Source organism: Sinohyriopsis cumingii, chromosome 2 (genome assembly GCF_028554795.1).
Source record: "Sinohyriopsis cumingii isolate HCF-2022 chromosome 2, ASM2855479v2, whole genome shotgun sequence".
Taxonomy (NCBI): Eukaryota; Metazoa; Mollusca; class Bivalvia; order Unionida; family Unionidae; genus Sinohyriopsis; species Sinohyriopsis cumingii.
In genome coordinates, this window is record NC_142962.1 from 45,369,349 (window position 1) to 45,391,528 (window position 22,180).

At 34.1% G+C, this 22,180-nt stretch overlaps 1 protein-coding gene across 1 annotated transcript in view; it reads right to left on the minus strand.

Moving 5' to 3' along the window:
- The window catches only part of LOC149804757 (1-phosphatidylinositol 4,5-bisphosphate phosphodiesterase beta-4-like), a 342,757-nt gene that overhangs the window by 103,002 nt on the left and 217,575 nt on the right, over positions 1 to 22,180 (minus strand). Inside the window, exons 15-17 of the mRNA XM_089944026.1 lie at positions 19,431 to 19,515; positions 15,355 to 15,445; positions 11,723 to 11,833 (exon numbers count right to left, since the gene is read on the minus strand). Coding sequence (XP_089800152.1) covers positions 11,723 to 11,833; positions 15,355 to 15,445; positions 19,431 to 19,515 — 287 coding nt within the window. The remainder of the gene's footprint in view (positions 1 to 11,722; positions 11,834 to 15,354; positions 15,446 to 19,430; positions 19,516 to 22,180) is intronic.

Sequence of the window (22,180 nt, forward strand, 5' to 3'; positions counted from 1 at the left end):
AATTCCAACAATGGCATTATTTTTGGTGTTAAAAAAATTTGGTCTCAATAAATTTTTCCCTCTGTATTTTGTAATGCAAGTAGAAAGTTCAGATTATTTGATATCATTGTAGAGGTACATGTGTCTACTTTTCTGTAATACCACCCACAATGGTGTAACTTTAAATGACCTTGATGCTACAAAGCTTGAAAGTAGGGTACCACCTTCCGATGCATAAACATGGCGCCAGCGGTTAATGAGTTAAACACAATGCATGTTATAATACATTATGTACAAAGGTGGTATCCCTTAATTTAAAAAGTTTTAATAAAAACTAGACCTATCATTAAACATTACACAGAAGTTTTGGGTCAAAGGGTTTTTAAATTACTTATTGTTGGTGTAACTTTAACATTCCAAATGCATTTTCAGTCAAGATTTGCTTTTAATAAGATGCTATAATTTGTAATTTCATGGATATTTTGTTAAGAGTTCCATATAATTCAATGAAGTTACTATCTGGCTGAAACACTGCCATTCACCCAGCCAGCAGTAGACCAAGATTGCAAATGAGATTCAAAATGTGCAGAGCAAGTAGAAAACTCACTAAGATAATACTTTTCTCTCTGTCCCCTATTCTGTTAAAAGATTATCTTATTAATCCTTTAATTTTCTACAGTATTTAATTTAACTATTTTTAATCAATTAAGGATAGCATTACAACTTCATCTCCTGATACATTATGAAACATCAGGTTTGGATCTACTCTGTTTTAATAGAATTATATGTAGAAATGATAGCATTACAATTTCATCTCCTGATATGTTATGAAACATCAGGTTTGGATTTACTCTGTTTGAATAGAATTATATGTAGAAATGATAGCATTACAATTTCATCTCCTGATACATTATGAAACATCAGGTTTGGATTTACTCTGTTTGAATAGAATTATATGTAGAAATGATAGCATTACAATTTCATCTCCTGATACATTATGAAACATCAGGTTTGGATTTACTCTGTTTGAATAGAATTATATGTAGAAATGATAGCATTACAATTTCATCTCCTGATATATTATGAAACATCAGGTTTGGATTTACTCTGTTTGAATAGAATTATATGTAGAAATGATAGCATTACAATTTCATCTCCTGATACATTATGAAACATCGGGTTTGGATCTACTCTGAATAGTATTATATGTAGAAAGGATAGCATTATAATTTCATCTCCTGATACATTATGAAACATCAGGTTTGGATCTACTCTGGAGCTGAGCACATATTATACAAGGTATGCCTTCAGTAACAAGAGTACTATGAATGGCATAATATGTGCCCACCACATATATAATAGTTCTTTATTGTAGACAAGTGACATTTCTGTGCTGAAACCATTTTTCTTCTCTCAGTCACAGTGACTTTGATCTTTGACCTTTCAACATCATTATCATCAGACTTCTTTCAGACTTCTTTATTACACCCCCCCCCCCCATGCAAGCCACCCACAAAGTTTGGCATAGGACGATATGCTATGGTGCATACACTTTTTTCATCTTTTAGTCACATTGCCCATGACACTGAACCTTTTGACACCAAAATCAATAGGTTTCTTCCTTACCCCAAGTGCACAACATCCATCAAGTTATGACCAGATCTGAGATGCAAAACTAATGTTATTGTACAAAAATCATTTCTATTCTTCCAGTTAAGGTGATCCTGACCTTTGATCACAAGACCAATAGGAGTCTTCCTTCAGACATTCCAGCAACCCTTGGTAAAAAAAAATGAAGAGAAGAAGGAAGGCTACTTTTAAAAAGAGAAAGTAGTGATAAAGTTGGATAAAATAAAACTATTTTACAAAGAAAAATTGTGTGAAGTTGTGTAGATAACTGAAAAAATATAATTTTTACCTGACTTGCCTTTGCAAATTTCAAAACAATATATACTGAAAAAACTCTAGGGATAGTAGAGATGGGAGTCGAACACAAAACCCCCCAGGAAAAGCAGGAAAAACTAGGGCTGCTGGAAAGGCTATTCCTGTACCTCAAGTGCAAGCCATCCAAAAAGTTTGTTAACTGCAGATGGTGGGAACTAAAGCTATTTTGTAGAAACCATTTTACTTCTTTCAGTTGCATTGACCTGTGCCCTTTTCACCTGAAAGCAATCAGGTTAATTGTAAGCCCAAAGTTTGGCAACTGTAAATCTTGGAGAACTGAAGTTATTGTCAAGAAACCAGTTTTTGTTCTTTCAGTTAATGACCTTGACCTTTTGACTCAAAAGGGTTTTTCTTTACCCCAAGTACAGCTCATCCACAGTGCTTGGTAAATGTAGATGGTGGTGCAACTGTAGTTACTGTGAAGAAATTACTAATAGACATCATAACAAAATATATTTTTGCCTTATGGCAGACATATTAAAAAATATTGCCAAAAAACACTGATTCCAAAACACATTTTTTGGTGCATTGAAGAAAGCTTCCTTTAATAGGTAAATGCAAAGTACCAAATCAAATTAGGGAAATCAATCTGCCAAATGCTGTTATGAGGTTTGTGAAAATCCCACATGACCTGTGCCTTCAAAGTTATCGAGCAAAAGTGAAATTCATGACAGAATGATAGGACAGACATACCAGAACAGAACTTTATTAATAATAATCAGCTGTTGATACCCTGTTGTGACCTACCAATTATCTAAATGTTATAAAACAATGTGGCTATGTTATGCCTGTGCACTCCAATTTCACAGTACCAATGTTCTGGGTCTGCCTTCCCCTGATACTGCACTTTCCTCACAATGTTTATTTACATCATGTAATCCCAAAAACACATCTGGTAATGTTAAGAATTTGTTAAACAAACATCTGGTAATGTGTAGAATTTATTAAACAAACATCTGGTAATGTGTAGAATTTGTTAAACAAACATCTGGTAATGTGTAGAATTTGTTAAACAAAACACCCAGGTGGGCTTGAGATTGCTCAGCTTGGCTTTCTTTGCATAATAGCAACTGGCTTGGTAAAATGGAATTAGATGCCCCTATGATAAAATGCTACCTTTCAAACTAACATATAATTTATTCACATAAACACATATTCAAATTAAAAGAAATATAAAGCACAAATAAACAGGCTGAAAAACAATACTCCAGTATGATCTATATTAGTTCTGGAATAATAGATTTCATACAATAAGAATAAAACCATCCCCTAATAAAGCTGATTTATTACATGGGCATATGTTTGGATTTTTGCAACAGGTTTTGCTTACATGGGTAGAATGTACAGTAATTTGTGTTAAAAATATATCTTGGTCTATTGCTGTTTAGACATATTAGTTGGTTTGTCTGGAATTAATATAAACAAGACATCCAAACAAAAGGATAATGTTTTCTAAAAAGGCTGCATCAAATACATCAACAAATATTTGCCAAATTATTAATTAATAACTGACTTAGTGCTGTCTGATTACTGAAAGACTGAACAAAAGACATATTCCCATCAACAAACAAAGGGTGCTGAATTAAACTATAAAAGAAACAAGTCAAATGCTAAATGGTCTGCAATTATTACCAAGAGAAAGATATAATATAGAGTTTTATCCTTAGACTTGTTTTCACTTTTCTGGAAAGGTTTTAGATTTCATAACAAGTTTACATGAATAAGTGATACTTTATGAAATGAAGGGCTGTGAAACTTATAAATGTAGATTATAAACTCAAAATTTAAATCTACCTAACACCCTATTTTAGCTTACAACATGAAGGAGGAAAAGGTAACTCAACCTAACAACCTATTCTAGCTTACAACATGAAGCAGGAAATTGTAACTCAACCTAACAACCTATTCTAGCTTACAACATGAAGGAGAAAAAGGTAACTCAACCAAACAACATATTCTAGCTAAAAAACTTGAAGGAGGAAAAGGTAACTCAAACTAACACCCTATTCTAGCTAAAACAACAAGGAGGAGGAAAAGGTAACTCAACGTAACAACCTATTCTAGCTTACAACATGAAGGAGAAAAAGGTAGCTCAACCAAACAACCTATTCTAGCTTACAACATGAAGGAGGAAAAGGTAACTCAACCTAACAACCTATTCTAGTTTACAACATGAAGAAGGAAAAGGTAACTCAACCTAACACCCCATTCTAGTTTACAACATGAAGGAGAAAAAGGTAACTCAACCAAACAACCTATTCTAGCTTATACCATGAAGTAAGAATCAAGACTGAATAAAACCACAAGTATTTTATTTCAGTTATGATTTTATTAAAATTGTTGTAAATGAATCACAATATTTGTTATCAGAGAATTAGCTTGTTACATATTTTATGACTTCAATTATATCGGTAAAAATGTGTCCACTCAAGACATATGTTATGTCTTATTGCATAAAAAAAATCCTGAGAAATAAAAAACAATTACTAACATACGAGTCAATAATATGTGGAGTTGTTTTGCTGTTCACTTTCATTATGACACCAAAAAAAAAAAAAAAAATGACGATTCAATTATTGGGGTCAGGCCAAAAGAAAAAACCTGTAGGAAATGTAACACTCTTAATCCAGCAGACCATTCAAACTAAACTTACCATGGTTCAAAATATCACCCCTACATATGATGTTAACAACAGCAACAACAATCAATACTCATCCTATATTTGGCTGAAATTATGCAATAGGACCCTTTTGGTGATATACTGGTTTTAAACTGTCAGATTTTAATATGGTTGAATGCAACTTTTAATACTTAAGCTTTGTGATCTTGTTCTCATCTAACAAGCACAAAAAGCAAAATTCCAATCAATTTCCAGTAAACAGGGTTAACACTCAGTATTATGACCTTTGGTCATTATCTCGGATTATGAAACAAACATGAATTATTTATGTGACCATGACCTGGTACAATCTGCTTTCAACATCCTAACAATTACATCTGTCATGTGAGGATCTACCAATCAACTTAGTTCAATTTAACCAAAGAAGTATGCCAATTAACCAAAGAAGAATGCCAATGTACAGCCAAGTGAGATTAATTATATCTTGTGAGATTTAATTATATCTTCTGACCTTCACCTTTCATTAGACTTTGTTACCCAAATCTGATCATATTTCAATAAAGGCTCAGCAATAAGTTTGATATTCATCTATGTTGTATGGAATGAAAATGAATAACAGACACTGTGACCTTGAGCTTGTCTTTTGCTTTGTGATTCTGTTGCTTAATATGATATGTACCTATCCACAAGGGATCTGTATGTCAAAACTGATGTCTCTGCATGGGTTTGGGTCTCCGATTCAGCCGATGTGGGTATGTGAGAAAGCTTGCCAGTAGCTTCTTGTGGGTCGGTGGTTCTTTCCGGGTTCTTCCTCCACTATTAATACTGGCCGCCATGTATAGCCTATTGTGTGCTGAAAAATGGCATTAAACCCCACAACAACAACAAAACTGATGTCAATAGATTGTTCAGTGATGTCATGGAAACCAAATGCATATGCCAAGCTATTATATGACCCTGGCCTTTACAGTGACTTACAGAAAGAACAAGAACATACCTGTACTACAAACTTCAGTACCGACAATAAGCATCCAAATAACTAAAGTTTCCTTGCAACAAAAATAAAGTAAAATATCTGGTGAAATATATTTAAGCTGAAGCTCATACCAAGCCCATATGTCTCTGACAAGCATTTCATAACACTGAAAGATAAATATCCCCCATTATTTGCTCATTCTGACCATGTATTTCATCCAATTATTGGATAATACAATAGCAGTTACTCAATATTTCTGATGCAGATCAACTAATATTAATGTGTCTCAAACTCCACAAGCTGCAGGCAAAGCTTTCGCATGATAAGCCAATCTGAGTACAGACATATCTCAAATTCTTTTTTTTCCCATGAAACTATGGCAATGTACAAATCACTTCTAAATGCTAAAATGAAAATAGACTACCATGTATACAACATAGATGAATGCAAGACTTCTACTTGTACAACTTAAAAAAAGTAAATTTAGAAAAAATCTGTTGCTTGTGTATTTAACGGAGCCACAGTGTCTTGGTGGTTAGCAGGCCAAACAGAATGATGTGGGTCTTAATACTGCCCAGGACAGGCTTGTTTGGCTGATGTAGTGTGTCTCTGGGTCAGGCACTTTACTCCAATTATCTCTGCACATTACAGCCTTTTCCATTGTTGACATGCAATTAAATGCCAAACAAATCAATCAACTGATCACTATGCACAACAACAAGAAGCAGGAGTATGTTATGAAGGAAACACCAAGAGGCAATTATATGTTTGCACCTATTTAACATTCATCCAGCTTCAAACAGTCAAGATCTGGCCTCTTTGTCATAAAACATTACTCAACTAAAAATCTTGCCAAAAACATTTCTGACCAATCAACAAGCTGCAATCATCAATTCAAAGTTAAGTTTCCAAGTCTGAAGCATACATGTTTGGAGCAACATTTGCATCTGGAAACACTGAATATAGCATAATTTTCTGATCCAGGAATCAGCTGTCACATGATTCATCAGAAGATGAAGGTCCAAATTTCAAAGTGAAACCGTAAACCCTGATCTCCCTGTGTATTATGGGATAGTAGATCAAGATTTACACTCTTCCCATTTGGGTGTGCTTCATACACAGGTAGAGTGCTCCCTCACTGTAATGCAGTTCATAGGAGCCAAAATCATGTACGAGGTTATTTAGGAGGGGTCATCTCATACTGGGGTATACCATATATACCATATGTACCTGCTTATGACAAGTCCAACTGAAAACTGCACAGATCCAGATCTGCCAGCACATAATGTGCCAGCAAATCTGGGTCTGTGCAGTTTGTTAGGAGTAATTAGTAGAACAGACAACACAGAGCCTCATCTGCAGGTGCAATTTGCTATGGCAGATCAGGATCTTTGTTGTTTGTAGTCTGACTCGACTTGTAAGCATGTATATATGATAGAATCACCATTACTGAACTGCTTAGAGAATAGAACTTGTTATTTTGACATTTTTGAATAGAACTTGTTATTTTGACATTTTTGAATAGAACTTGTTATTTTGACATTTGTTATACTAGAGGACCACTTTACATAAAGTACATGCTATCATAAAATGTTGAATTCAAGGAATAACAGAAAGGGTATACAATTTCAAGGAAAGGCCATATCCTTGTAAATGATGCAACCTTAAGAACAGTAATCATTTAGCACAGATAAAACTTCTTGAAAATAACAAACCATCTATTCATTTATAAACAAAGCGATCCAAAATGGTCACTAACAAATGTAATCTGTCATAAAAACTGTCCCATAAATATTGTCAACCAGTGTATGTTTTTACATACTATGAACATTGATACCCACAAAAATAACTTGACAGCATTATGATAGGTATATGGAAACTTTTGCATTTAGTTTTCATGAATGTTAATTTTGTAAAATCAACATTTAGTTCTTGAGATATTTTGACAGTTTTTCTGGCAGAATATCTGGCTTAAGTTCATTCTTTTAATTTCTCTAATTGTAAAAGTTAAATGATGTTAATACAATTTCTTGTACAGTTCAATTTCATACTATTTTAAAGCAAAGTCTATCTGTGCATATGAACTATCTTCATTCAGAAGAGAAGGGACAAAAAAACAATATAAAAGCAAACAAAAAACTGAAAATGCACCTCATAAAACATCTGGGGAGAAAAACCCATGCATATGTGGCACACCAGAGGCTCCTGCAATATGCGAACATAAATAATATAAATAAAAAAGGATCTGAAACAAAAGATGAGAATATAAGTAGTTTTCTCTAACTACAATAGTGACACATTGACTGCATGCAAGACGAGAAAATCTGGGATATATTGTGGGGGGTGTGGTTTATAGAGAAAAGTTTGAAACTACATCTTAAAGAATTAATATTTTAGACCCCGTTTTTATTTTATGTGCAATTTACAGAAATCTGACACTTCTATATTTTATCTTTTATTTTGAGATTAATCTGTAAGGGTTTAGTTTACTGAAGATTTTTGTAATTCTTTATATTTACATTTTTTTTGTGCTTTTATCTTGTAGTATTTCACATTTATCTTTGGAAGAGTTTATCTCTTTAAAGTATAGTGTGCAACTCCCTATATTCACATCTGCAGAACGGGACCCCAAGCGGCAGAGTGGTCTAAAGTGCTCTCTGTTATGGATCACTGCAATCTCACCTCTGCTTGCATGGGTTCGAGTCTAGGATTCGGCCAATGTGGGTATGTGAGAAAGCTTGCCAGTAGCTTCTTGTGGGTCAGTGGTTCTTCCTGGGGTTTCCCGGGTTATTCCTCCATCATTAATACTGGCCGCCACGCATACCCTATCATTTGCTGAAAAATGGCATTAAACCCCACAAAAACAACAAAATCTGTAGAATAGAACTTATATTCAGCACCATACAGTCGTTACTGTACTAAAATGCTATTAAACCTAATAAATTCATACATAAATTTCCTTCATATGCACATATAAAAGCCAATTCTAGCCTAAAATCTCGTGTATGCAACTTGCTTAACTACAACTAGATTTGTCAGTGCTGGAATATCAGGCTCTGTTCATACCACTTTAAGACTTCTGACCCCATATTCTTGAAATGTTCTAAGCAGGAAACTCAAGTCCAAATTCAAGGTACAAAACTCTGACACTGTATAACTTGAATCAAAATAACAAAGCTTAGGCTATTTTCTGACCTGGGTCTCTCCAAAGTTTCCCATCTGATTTTTGTGTTCTCAAATTCAGTTTGTCAATAACTTTTGACAATATCGTCTCTGGCCCCATATTCAAGACACTCCTCAACTTCAATGCACACTCAAATTCAGATTTAATAACTTATATTAAATAACTGAAGCATATGAGATTTCAGCCTGTTAATTATGTTTAGTTTATTTTACATCAATTTAAGACATGACAAAAAGACTGCTTTGGGTTTAAATGTCAACGTAAGTTGAGAAGCTTCAATACAGAACCAGGTTAAAAAAAAATGGAAATCTGATGTACTGGCACTGTATGTAACACCAGACCATGCTGTATGCCATTTACACTTGGATATGACTAGTATGTAGACCAATATGTTAGTTGACCACAGAAAGTTGACTACAAAAAGTTGACCACAAAACTTATGGAGAAAGTCTTACATACTTTGGACATCTTTTAATTTTCAGATACCTAGAAATTTAATGAATCGTTTCATCTGTCCCCTTTTCACATATCAAGTCCTGATTTGATACAACACATCTATAAATCAATAAATGGTTTTATCTATCCCCTGTCCATGTATCCAAGTATTTGTACTGATCTGATATAAAATAAAACATCAAATCAATAAATGGTTTCATCTGTCCCCTTTTCACATAGCCAAGTACTGATATGATACAACATAATCAGGAAGTATGAATATTTGTGGAAGTTCCTTTATGTTAAAACCATTTAATAATCACTTGAATTTGTCAAGTATTCATCATGGCAACTGTCTGCATGAAGTTTTCTAAGGTATAACTGCTTTCAGCAGCACCTAATAAATGATTTTATCTCCCGTTTAATGAAAATTTGCCATTCATTTACTAAGATTTTCAGGATATCATTTGTACAAACTGTCCAAAGGAAAGGAAATATAATAACAGTAAATGTGAGCTGTTTTAGTTTTGAAAAACAAAAGGAATACACCAGAATGTAAAACAAATTATTATATGGTCATCTTTTTCTCCATTAACTTTACACTGCAAGAACTGTGCAGTATTTTTCCATACTGCACTGCTCCATGATGCATGCCATGTGTCTAAAAACAGTATCGTGTGTTAGAAACTACTTTTGATTGTAAACAATGAACATTCATGTAGCAGACACTGGATTTTTTATTTATTTATTAGATTTGTCTGTAGATGATGTCATGCAGTATTGCTCAGAAAAACTTGTTCATATTTTTTTTTTTCTCCATACAAATGCAGTTACCTATAACCACATGGTGATTTTCAAATTCAACAGATATAGGAAAATTATCAAAGTAAAAAAAATAAAGAATAAATCATGAATTCAGAAGTTACAAAACTATCATCCGATCAACCAATGTGTAATGTTAAACATGGAACATCAACAGAGAATTTAAGCTTCAATTATATATGAAATAATAAAAAAAGAAGACCTTAAGAAAGTAACAAAAATACTTAAGAAACAGTCGAATTACAAAAATACTTTAACTGTTTTTTAAAGCAATAGTTGTAAATTATGAATATTAACCAAATTTTAACCAAAAGTTTGGTAATAATTACAGGTAAATTTAACATTTTTCAAGATTAAATAGGGTTTTCAAGAATGGCTTCAGACAATGAACAAATTACAGAAAAGCAGGATAAAACTCAGTATACAAATGTGAAAAGCTTGGAGAAGACACTTGCTGGAGGAAAAATGTTACCTACATAAAGTATCTATGCAGAGATGTTGATTTCTCTTTCAAATTTTGCACACCAAAAAATTTACTCTCGATGGATGCTAAAACCCACTGACCTATATCAATACAGTCATGTTAAATTCACATAAACTGGACAGCTGTACATGAGTGACTGAATATGGAATGTTGTTCAAATTTTTTCTCTCAATTTTTTTAAATGTTTTGCTATCCATCAATTATAAACAAAAAGTTAACTTGATTTGTATGTAACATAAATAATAATAGCTGATTAGGACCTGCCCCCTCCAAATATTTGTTTCTGGTTGGCCAAATGTCCCCATTTTTCACTGCAGACCCTAGCACTGTTTTCTCTCATGGTAATAAAAAAGAAGAAAAAATCATCAAAAGAATCACATTAAATATGTTAATTTAAACAATAACAACTTGCCTACCCTAATTTTAAAACCAGTGCTATAGGGTACACACATTTTTTCTTTGGGCCCACTTCTTCTGTACTTTTTAAAGTTTGTATCTATATGTGACTTGTTTATTTGTTAAATAAGCTCAAGACTGTATCTCATATTAATATTTGTTAAATCTAATTAAACATTACAAATTAAATATATGAACATTCAACTAAGTAATATTTCTGACAAATAAAAAGTTTAAAGATATTCAACTATTCTAAAATTTCAGCATTTCAAACTCTTTGACTTGGCCTCTGAAAACATCACTACAGACCACGTCAATTTTGTTCCAGAATTCACATCAAGAATTAGTTGATAAAGCCAATAATTTTTACCAGCTAAAAGCTACACGACATAAGAGCAATACAGGATTCTACACTGGAAAAATCATACCAATCTAAAATATAAAGACAAAAACCATGCTGTAAACTACAACATAATGACACATGTAAACTATGTTATGCACAACTAATACAATTATAACCTTTTACTAAACGACATCTATAAGCAAATAAAAATGAAAAAGAGCCCATTTTAGGTTTTTCTATAAAAATCCATTAAATATAAAAGTGAAGTTTATTACCATAAATGAATGCAGGAAAAGGTACTTACATTTCTGTTATATTTGGACTAGACAGAAAACTAGTTTCTAATTGCTGACTACGACACAATTCTTCACTGAAAAAACCGACCTCAATACAGCATTTTTTTGAAATCATTAATTGATTATCTGCATTATCTTCTATTAATAAGGAAAAACCCTACAAACTGGTCACTAAACCAGACAATAAGTAACACTATAATAAAAGCTTTAATCAGTGTAATCCGAGTTACAATGGAAACTTACCATTAAGAGGCCCCTCCTCTCCATCAACTATTGCTGTGACAATATTTGGGTCTTCCCCAGGCTCTCCATCGTTAACTGCATCAACGCCTTTGAGAAACAGTTCTAGCTGTTCTGTAATAATAATGATAATGCATTTAGAAAAAGGTAAACTCAACTGTCTTCTTTGCTCAGTTGTCTCCCACTTAGATGGTACCACAGAAAAGACAGGGAAAATTGTCTCGATTATCTCTAATCCTTTATATCAAATGCTTCCTTAATTGCAACAACTTTCACCTAAACGTTTGCAATCAATATTCATAGTAAAGCACTTAAATTGAATTTTATGCAACCACAGAACAATATTTATACAACTTGTGTATGTTAAAACTGATACTGTTCCTAAAATATGGGAACACCTGGAAACACAGGGTATATTCATTTCACTACAGATTACTTGCAAAAAAAGCTGAACCATACAGAGTTGGTTCTGTGTACAGATCACCATCAGCAAATACTCTGCACTTCAAATAGATAAAATTTCAAGTGAAGGAAAGGAATTTTACATTCTAAGTGATTTATAATCAGAGACCATCTCAATGTTAAAAACATAAATGGACAGGTTTGATTGCTTTCTTTATGTATGGAGCAAGTAGTACATGAACCTACTAGAACAGGGGCCTCAAACAGGTGGCATATGGGGTGCATGCAGCCTACCAATCTGTATCCTGTGGCCCACAATTGATTGGCATCACAAGGTGCCACGAAAGATGGTGCGGCCTTTGTGCCATAGAAAATGCCCTCATACAGCCCTCAGGGTGGTTTGAGTTTGATACCATTGTACTAGAGCAAAATATACCTCTAAAATACTTGCAGACCATGTTTATACCAATATACAAGATAATGTTCTGAAAGTATGGGTTCCTAATATTGATTCAAGTGACCACTTTGCAATTTTCCATACATTTAAAATCAAAATCAAATCAAAGACAAATAATATCTATAAATCCATTACTCATAGATATTTTCAAAACTTTGATACTATTCAGTTCCTGAAAGCTCTGAAACAGATTCCATGGAATAGTAAAAACAAATTATGGATATTTTCATGGAAACAGTACTCATACCCTTTAAAAACACAAAGGGCAAAATAAGACCACCAACCAGGTTGGATCAGCCCCCAAAATTTAAGATCAAATGAAGAGGAGACAAATCTGAAATCGGCAGGAAATCAAAATCAAGCTGAATATAAAATTTGGATGAATAATGTTAATAAAATGATAAGTTGTGCCAATAGAGCACATTACAAAGAAGTGTTCCATGAAAATAGAAATAATTTTAAAGCTATTTGCAGGGTTTTTCCAGAGTTTGGTGCAGGGAACTGTAAGAGTAAAATTTAAATTTTCTCCCTTAATAATATTATACTGATAATTCAGTAACATCTAAAATATTTTTTAATGACAATTGCTGAAAAATTTAAAGAACCTAAATTTTCCTCTGATTACATGGAACTCTGTTTTGTTCTTAAAACTCCCTAATGACGACATAACATTTGATAGTCCAGAATCTTGAATTTGTGTTAAAGTATATTACAAAAATGAATAATTGTAAAGTTACAGGATTTGATGTGATTGGACCAATGCTACAAAAGGCAGCTGCATCAGCTATAGTTGAGAGTATAGCTTTTATTTGTAATCAAAGTAATAGGTCTAATAAATTTACACCGACTTGGAAAACTGCCATTGTAACTTTGCTGTATAAAGGTTGAACAAAAGATGATGTAAATAACTACAGACTGATTTCTATCTTTCTCTTTCTAAATTACTGAAACAAACATGGACATGATTCTTTTATGAACACTTATAATCTTATCACTGATAATCAGTCTGTCTTTTGACAAAATCATTGTTGTGAAACTGCACTCATATCATTGACCAGAAGAACATATATAAAGAAACAGACAAACTGTTTTAAAATCTATTTATCTCTATTTCTTTATTTGTTTTCCATCTTGAAGCAATGACAAGATTTTCAAGGTGGCTGCCAGTGTGGCCATATTGAATATCAGATGCACACCATTTCCATTTAGGACCAATCAGATGCCATAAGAAGACTTCTGGTAAAAGTTCAATACTGACTGACCACCCATCTAGGAAAAGTGATGATTTTCATGATAGCCATTGTGGTGGCCATATTGGTCATCTGAGTGGTACCATTTTTATTCAGGACCAACCAGACAACCTAATAAGTCTTCTCATAAGGTCATAGTGCTGATATGATCATCCATTCAAAAGTGTGCATGTGTGGGTGTGATTTGGATTTTTAACATAGCTTCCTAAAAAATTCAGTCATACTGAAACAATGTCTGCAGTGTGGCAGTTTATAGTGATATCCAGCACTGGGGCATCATGCTGCAGACATGTAGCATGATGTCCCACCCAGTCACATTATCCTGAATCCAGGACAACCAGTCCTAACACTAACCTCTTAATGCTGAGCACCAAGCGAGGCAGCTGTGTTTTTTAAGTCTTTGGTACGACTCGGCCGGGGATCAAACCCACGACCTCCCACATGAGGCGGACGCTCTAACCACTAGGCCACCGAAGCGATCCATTTAAAAGAAATAGTGATAACAAGAATCTCAAGATAGCAGCAATGGCAGCCTTACTGAATGTGAGTGGCATCACCTTGATTTAGGATCAATTAACTATGTGAGTGGCATCACCTTGATTTAGGATCAATTAACTATGTATTATAAGGTATATACTACTTTCATTCAAGAGGATTAGCAAAAAAGATTTTCAAGATGGCGACTGTGGTGGCTGTAACTGATATCAGATTGGCAACATTTTCATTGAGGACCAACTAGACATCACAAGCAGTTTTTTCATGAAAACCTCATGGCAATATTACTTTTTCTTTTCAGAAAAAGATCTGGAGGAAACCCATGTCAATAGGACTTTCAAAGAATTAGAAGCAGTGATAACAAACTTTTCAATATTACCAATGTGATGACCATAATGGACAGCAAACTGGCACACTTTTCATTCAGGACAAACTGGACACCAAAAGAAGTCTTTTAGAGAACACTGCATGTTGATATGACCATCCATTTAGGATGGGTAGCAATAAAATTTCCAAAATGGCTGCCATGATGAAACTATTTGGCCACTCTTATGGCAATATTTGGCCACTCTTATGGCACCATTTGACCACTCTTATGGCACCATTTGGCCACTCCTATGGCACCATTTTGACCACTCTTATGGCACCATTTGACCACTCTTATGGCACCATTTGGCCACTCCTATGGCACCATTTTGACCACTCTTATGGCACCATTTGGCCACTCCTATGGCACCATTTCACCACTCTCACAGCACCATCAGACTGGCATTATTTTCATTTTGGACATCCCAAGTAGAACAATTTTTTCATTTAGGATGAACTAGACCACAAAATGAATGCATATGTGAAGTTTCAAGCCAATATTCCAAGTACTTAGGAGGATCATTGAAAATAAACTTGTGCTAGCAGACAGATAGATAACAGACAACAGACCATTCCATAAGCTCTTCTGGTCTTCTAATAGAAATTTTGTACATTTTTACTGTTTTAATGTCCACAGGAATCAAAGGAACAAGGAAAATACTTACTTTTCTCCACTTCAGGTTTCAATCTTTTGTTCTTTATGAATATTTTCTTTTTTAAATCCTTAGGTGATGGTAAAGGTACACCTGGTTCAAGCTGGAATTGGAAGTATTTAAAAGTAATTAATAAGTAGCTGCCTTATCTTAGTTGGCTACAAATACACCTGACAGGGCTTAACAACATCCAACATGATGATAAGTATTTATTCAAACTTAAAAGGTTATATTTCACATGTAAAAGGAATAACTGAACAAAAACATTACTCATTCATTTAAAACAGGGGTCTCAAACTCAAACCACCCTAAGGGCCACATGTGACACCAATCATTTTGCGGGCCACAGGATACAGCTGCTTATTTGAGATCCCTTTTCTAAACTAGTAGTAAAAATGTGAACACACCTTTCTCTTGTTAAAATGTGGTAGTCTGGGCACCATGATATGTATGAAACCATAATATATGCGAACAGAACAATATACCAAACAGTGTTTTGAAAAGGAAATGAAGATACAGGCTAAATTTCACCTTGTTTCCTTTCAAACCATATTGTTATACATTGGTATGATTATGGTCATAAGATCCAGAGCACTACCGCATTATAGAAAAGAATCACATTATAACAGGGTGCATTATAATGTTCTGATGTCTGTGCTAATCATGCCTTATCATGATAGAGCTACAGGTCTACCATCTGATGTAGATGTCTGTATTTGTAATGCCTTACCATGATAGTGCTGCAGGTCTACAGTCTGATGTAGATGTCTGTACTTGTAATGCCTTACCATAATAGTGCTGCAGGTCTACAGTCTGATGTAGATGTCTGTATATGTAATGCCTTACCATGATAGTGCTGCAGGTCTACAGTCTGATGTAGATGTCTGTATATGTAATGCCTTATCATGATAGTGCTGTAGGTCTACAGTCTGATGTAGATGTCTGTATATGTAATGCCTTACCATGACAGTGCTGCAGGTCTACAGTCTGATGTAGATGTCTGTATATGTAATGCCTTACCATGATAGTGCTGCAGGTCTACAGTCTGATGTAGATGTCTGTATATGTAATGCCTTACCATGATAGTGCTGCAGGTCTACAGTCTGCTGTAGATGTCTGTATATGTAATGCCTTACCATGATAATGCTGTAGGTCTACAGTCTGATGTAGATGTCTGTATATGTAATGCCTTACCATGATAGTGCTGCAGGTCTACAGTCTGATGTAGATGTCTGTATATGTAATGCCTTACCATGATAGTGCTGCAGGTCTACAGTCTGACGTAGATGTGCTGTTAGGTCTCACCATGTCAGTGCTTAAGGTTTACAGACTGATGTAGATATCAGTACTTGTTATGTCTCACTATGACAGTGCTATTATTTTAAAGACTGATGTAGATGTCAGTGCATGTTATGTCTCACCATGACAGTGATATGTATCTAATGGATGATGTAGATGTCAGTGCTTGTTATGTTTCACCATGACAGTACTATGTCTCTAAAGACTGATATAGATGTCAGTGCTTGTTATGTCTCACCATGACAGTGATATGTCTCTACAGACTGATATAGATGTCAGTGTTTGTTATGTCTCACCATTACAATGCTATTATTTTAAAGACTGATGTAGATGTCAGTGCTTGTTATGTCTCACCATGACAGCGCTATTATTTTAAAGACTGATGTAAATGTCATTTCTTGTTATACCTTACAATGACAGTACTATTATTTTAAAGACTGATGTAGATGTCAGTGCATGTTATGTCTCACCATGATAGTGCTATTATTTTAGAGACTGATGTAGATGTCGGTGCTTGTTATGTCTCACCATGACAGTGCTATGTCTCTTCAGACTGATGTCGATGTCAGTGCATGTTGTCTCACCATGATAGTGCTATTATTTTATAGACTGATGTAGATGTCAGTGCTTGTTATCCCTCACCATGACAGTACTATGTCTCTTCAGACTGATGTAGATGTCAGTGGTTGTTATGTCTCACCATGACAGTGTTTATGTCTCTACAGACCAATGTAGATGTCAGTGCATGTTATGTCTCACCATGACAGTGCTATGTCTCTACACTAATGTAGATGTCAGTGCTTGTTATGCCTCACCACGACTGTGCTATGGGATTAGGGTTGAATGTAGATGCCCATGCTTGTATGCCTCACCACAACTGCTGTGGGTTTATAGACTGATGTAGATGTCAGTGTTTGTTAAGCCTCACTATGACAATTATAAAATATATCGATTGTCAGATGTTCGCTAGATTTGCACTGGTCATCTACATAAGTTGTACCCTCTATACTACATTGATTATTCCAACCTTCATGTAAGAAGTCACATTATTTAACTTGCAATTTGTTTTTTGTTATAAAACTAAATTTGTGGTGATGTGAACAAAACTACAATGCCATCTTTGTTCTGCAGATAATGTTTTCATGATCTGCAATACACATTAATTAATAGCATCTTCTTACAGGTGTGGATCAGCTCCAACTTGTTTTTTGATATGGGTGTCTGTGTGATATCAGCTGTACACAAACATCCATACTATAGCAGTTCATATTGGCTTATAATATTCATTTTTATCAGTAATTTATTCATATTTATCTTGTTATTAATGATGCAAGCATAGAAACAAGCACAGCTTGTTGAAATCCAAGTTTTGCCACTGAACTTAGTAAAGACTGAGAACCATTAAATTCAAACTCTTTCCTTGTGCTACGTCAAAAGTTTTAACTAGGCATCCCAGACCCATTTACATCCTAAAAAAAATTTTCTGAGCTGAAAAAATAAAGATTTGCAAAAATAAAAATGAAATATTTCTTGGCATTCATTCATGTAACATGTTCAATGCTATCAGTACAAACCAAGTCTTGGAAAGGAATTACACATGCTACTTTATAAATTAGCATAACTGCCAACCCTAGAGTACAAAACTACTGACTGTTTATGACATAAATACTGATTTTCAGGAACAAATACTGATTTTTAAAACTTGAATGCATATGTAACTATTTAAAACATGTACATCCATCAGAGATGTAGGACAATAATGTACTAAATTATTTTAATGTCAAAGATGCCTTTGTTGCACTTTTGCACATTCTGAACGGGCACTCTTGCTCCATTCATGAGTCCATTCAAAAGGTGCAAGAGTGCAACACACTCACACTTATACACATGCTGCTTATCTTTCACTGATGATCTGAAATCTCTGTGATGCTTTTACTGAACTGTTTTTGTTCCAGCACAAGTGTAATCCTTTGAAATTTTAATGTCTGGAATAAGTGTGCGAAATAAATACCCAGCAATAACAAGCAAATGAAAGAGGATAATTCATTTCTAAATAAAATATTGTAAAATGAATTTCTGACTGAATTACATCAAGGTTTTCTCTGCTATTAATGAATGTTCTAAGTTGAGGCTGTTATGATGAAGCAGCAAGCTGATGTTTATAAAACTTTATCATGCTGTATATGTCATGGGCACCTCCATGCCCAATAGCGAAATCACAATTACACAATTTGCACTATGAAAATCTTTCTCCTTGTATACTTTGTTTCACAACTCTAAACATGATGGCATAATTGTCCTTCCAGTTCTGTTTTCTTTTCTTTGCTGGAGGAAATATTCTGCTTTCCTTTTCGACATGACAAGAACCTGAATACTACAAAGATGAGACACAGTGATGGCAACAACTGCTTTGTGCAATCAAATATGGTGGGTAAAGACTTGCATGGTACCTTCGATTTTGAATAAACCAATCATATTCGGGAACTATATATTCCTATATACATGTGATACATTTACTCTCAATGGAACCAAGTGTCCATTCTAAAAAGAAAATTGCAAGGAAACTTTTGATTTAAATTTTTAAAATTAAAAAAATCTCGGACTTTTAATAAGAAAAATGTGCACCCGTATTCAGACCCATACTATGGGACAGCTATGGGAAAAAAAGGTCATTTAGCAGCTATGAATTAGATTTGCAGGCACTAATCTACTCTTTAAAGCAGCATACGGAATCTCTTAATTATAAAGTGCCAAATAACAGGGAGAGTTGTCTGCTCTTGAATACTTACGGGATAGTTTTCTAGGGGCTGCTTTAGAAGGTACTCTCCCAGAATATCTTCACAGTATTTTGCCATCTTGTACTGTTGGAATTTACTGAAATTTAAAGTATCAAATACAAATTAAAGACTCATTCCCTTTCTCCTGACAACAAAAAAATTCAGTTACCCATCATTCTATGATATCTTAAAAGACTATCTCTTGTAGCTCATGATCATGTAGCATAACTCACACCTGTCAAAATATGCATAAAATCCAAGCACACGTCTCAATCACATCATATCTCATCGGGAGGAAGCAGCTATTCAAATCTGGTTGCAATATAATAATTTAAAGATCTTATCATCATGGACGTTTAGTGTATCGTAACTACATAAATTTGTATGATATATCAGTCTAATAAAATGGAAACTACATAAGATTTATTGGGCATGACCATATCGTGGCGCTCACCAGATAATATGTACTTTTGAGAGAGTGACGTATGTAAGGTGAAGTAGTTCGCATTTAAAACATGCACAGTGGAGAGAATGTTTGCATACCTCTATGCTACATTAATGTAATGTGGATAATATTTCTTTTGGATATTGTACTTTTGGAAATTTTACATGATTTAAGCACACTGCTAACTAAAATGACTGCTCCCTTGTGTTAAAAAATCAGTCTGAATTAGTCTAAAGAACACTATACATAGCAGCTATTAAAATAGGGAAAATGAATTTTGCCAGACTAGACAATACCAGCTTCTGAAAGTGCAATGAATGAATTACCAAATATATAAAATGTAAAAAAAGTTATCGGCTCTTTTTATACAATTGACCTCTGAAGTTCAGGAAGTGAAAATGACCAAGTAGAGCTAGCACTTTTTTGAAAGGTGCACATCTGAAGTAAGGCCAAGCTGTATACTCTATAACCCATAGTACACCCATCAATCATACACCAAAATAAAGGGAATTAAAGGTTCTTTGCATTATACCTAAGATATACAACGTCTTTTTTAAATAGCCAGTATAACCAGTGAGGAAAGCCGGGGACATTCTTTTTCTTTAAAATCCTAACCCTATGCAAAATGCGAAACTGTATAGCGCCACCTTAAAGAAAATAGAAAAATGTTTGCAATTATTTTTTTTTATTGTCATATAATTATGTATGATGTTCTGAATAAAATAGTACATTGATATTGCATTTAAGCATGAAAATAAGCTAATTATGATCATTTTTCTCTTGCTTACATAATTTGCCATGAGGTATGTTTGTGTGAGTAGTGACCTTAATTATGGGGAAATTAGAAGACTTAGAATATAGGAATAGAGTCAACTTAAATTTAAAACCGTTGCAATAAGTGACAGAAATATATGGTGAAAATGTTTCTTTTCATTTTTTTGCAATGAAATAAAAAAAATAAATGAGGAGAAAGTGAATTCGCTTCTTCCATATTAAACAATAGGCAAATATTTTACACTTTGACCTTTGACCTTTATGAAGCTGATGAGTTACCTCCCTTTTCTAATTGTAAAATTCATTGTTGATATCTCAGAAATAATTCTGGCTAGTTTCATGTTCCTGTCATTCAGCATAACATTGGTTGCTATGTTTAGAAAATGTAATGTGCATTCTTAAAATAGCTCACTTTTATCATTGGGGGAGGGGTAGGCTGGACTTGTTAGAGACTCTGACACTCATAAATACTGTTCTGTGGGGAAAAAGGCAGGAGAATTATTCATAAGGATTGTTTTGATGCTTGCGACTTAAATGTTTCAGCCATATAAACATAATTAAATCATAAAAAAATAATACCTACATCTTCTTTATGGTGGCGCTCACCAGATATGTACTTTTGAGAGTGACATATGTAAGGTGAAGTAGTTCGCATTTAAAACATGCACAGTGGAGAGAATGTTTGCATACCTCTATGCTACATTAATGTAATGTGAATGATATTTCTTTTGGATATTGTACTTTTGGAAATTTTACATGATTTAAGCACACTGCTAACTAAAATGACTGCTCCCTTGTGTTAAAAAAATCAGTCTGAATTAGTCTAAAGTACACTATACATAGCAGCTATTAAAATAGGGAAAATGAATTTTGCCAGACTAGACAATACCAGCTTCTGAAAGTGCAATGAATGAATTACCAAATATATAAAATGTAAAAAAAGTTATCGGCTCTTTTTTATACAATTGACCTCTGAAGTTCAGGAAGTGAAAATGACCAAGTAGAGCTAGCACTTTTTTGAAAGGTGCACAACTGAAGTAAGGCCAAGCTGTATACTCTATAACCCATAGTACACCCATCAATCATACACCAAAATAAAGGGAATTAAAGGTTCTTTGCATTATACCTAAGATATACAAGGTCTTTTTTAAATAGCCAGTATAACCAGTGAGGAAAGCCGGGGACATTCTTTTTCTTTAAAATCCTAACCCTATGCAAAATGCAAAACTGTATAGCGCCACCTATATAGGATGAGATAAAAACACTGAGATAAAAACACTGAAGTTGGGAGAGACATATGAAGGGTGATAACTCTTCTAGTACGTACATACACATGGGGGGGGGACACTTGCTTCACAAGTGTATGCTTATTAAAATAGCTTCGACAACAAGAAATTTACACAGCTTATACTTTTTTAAGTGCGCGATGGTGGATATTATATCGAATATGGTATATAAACAGTTCGCCAAATGAGTAATCTTTAAAACAAAAGTTATTTTAGCAAGATAATACATTTTTGGGCCTAATGAATCTCTGTGCCAG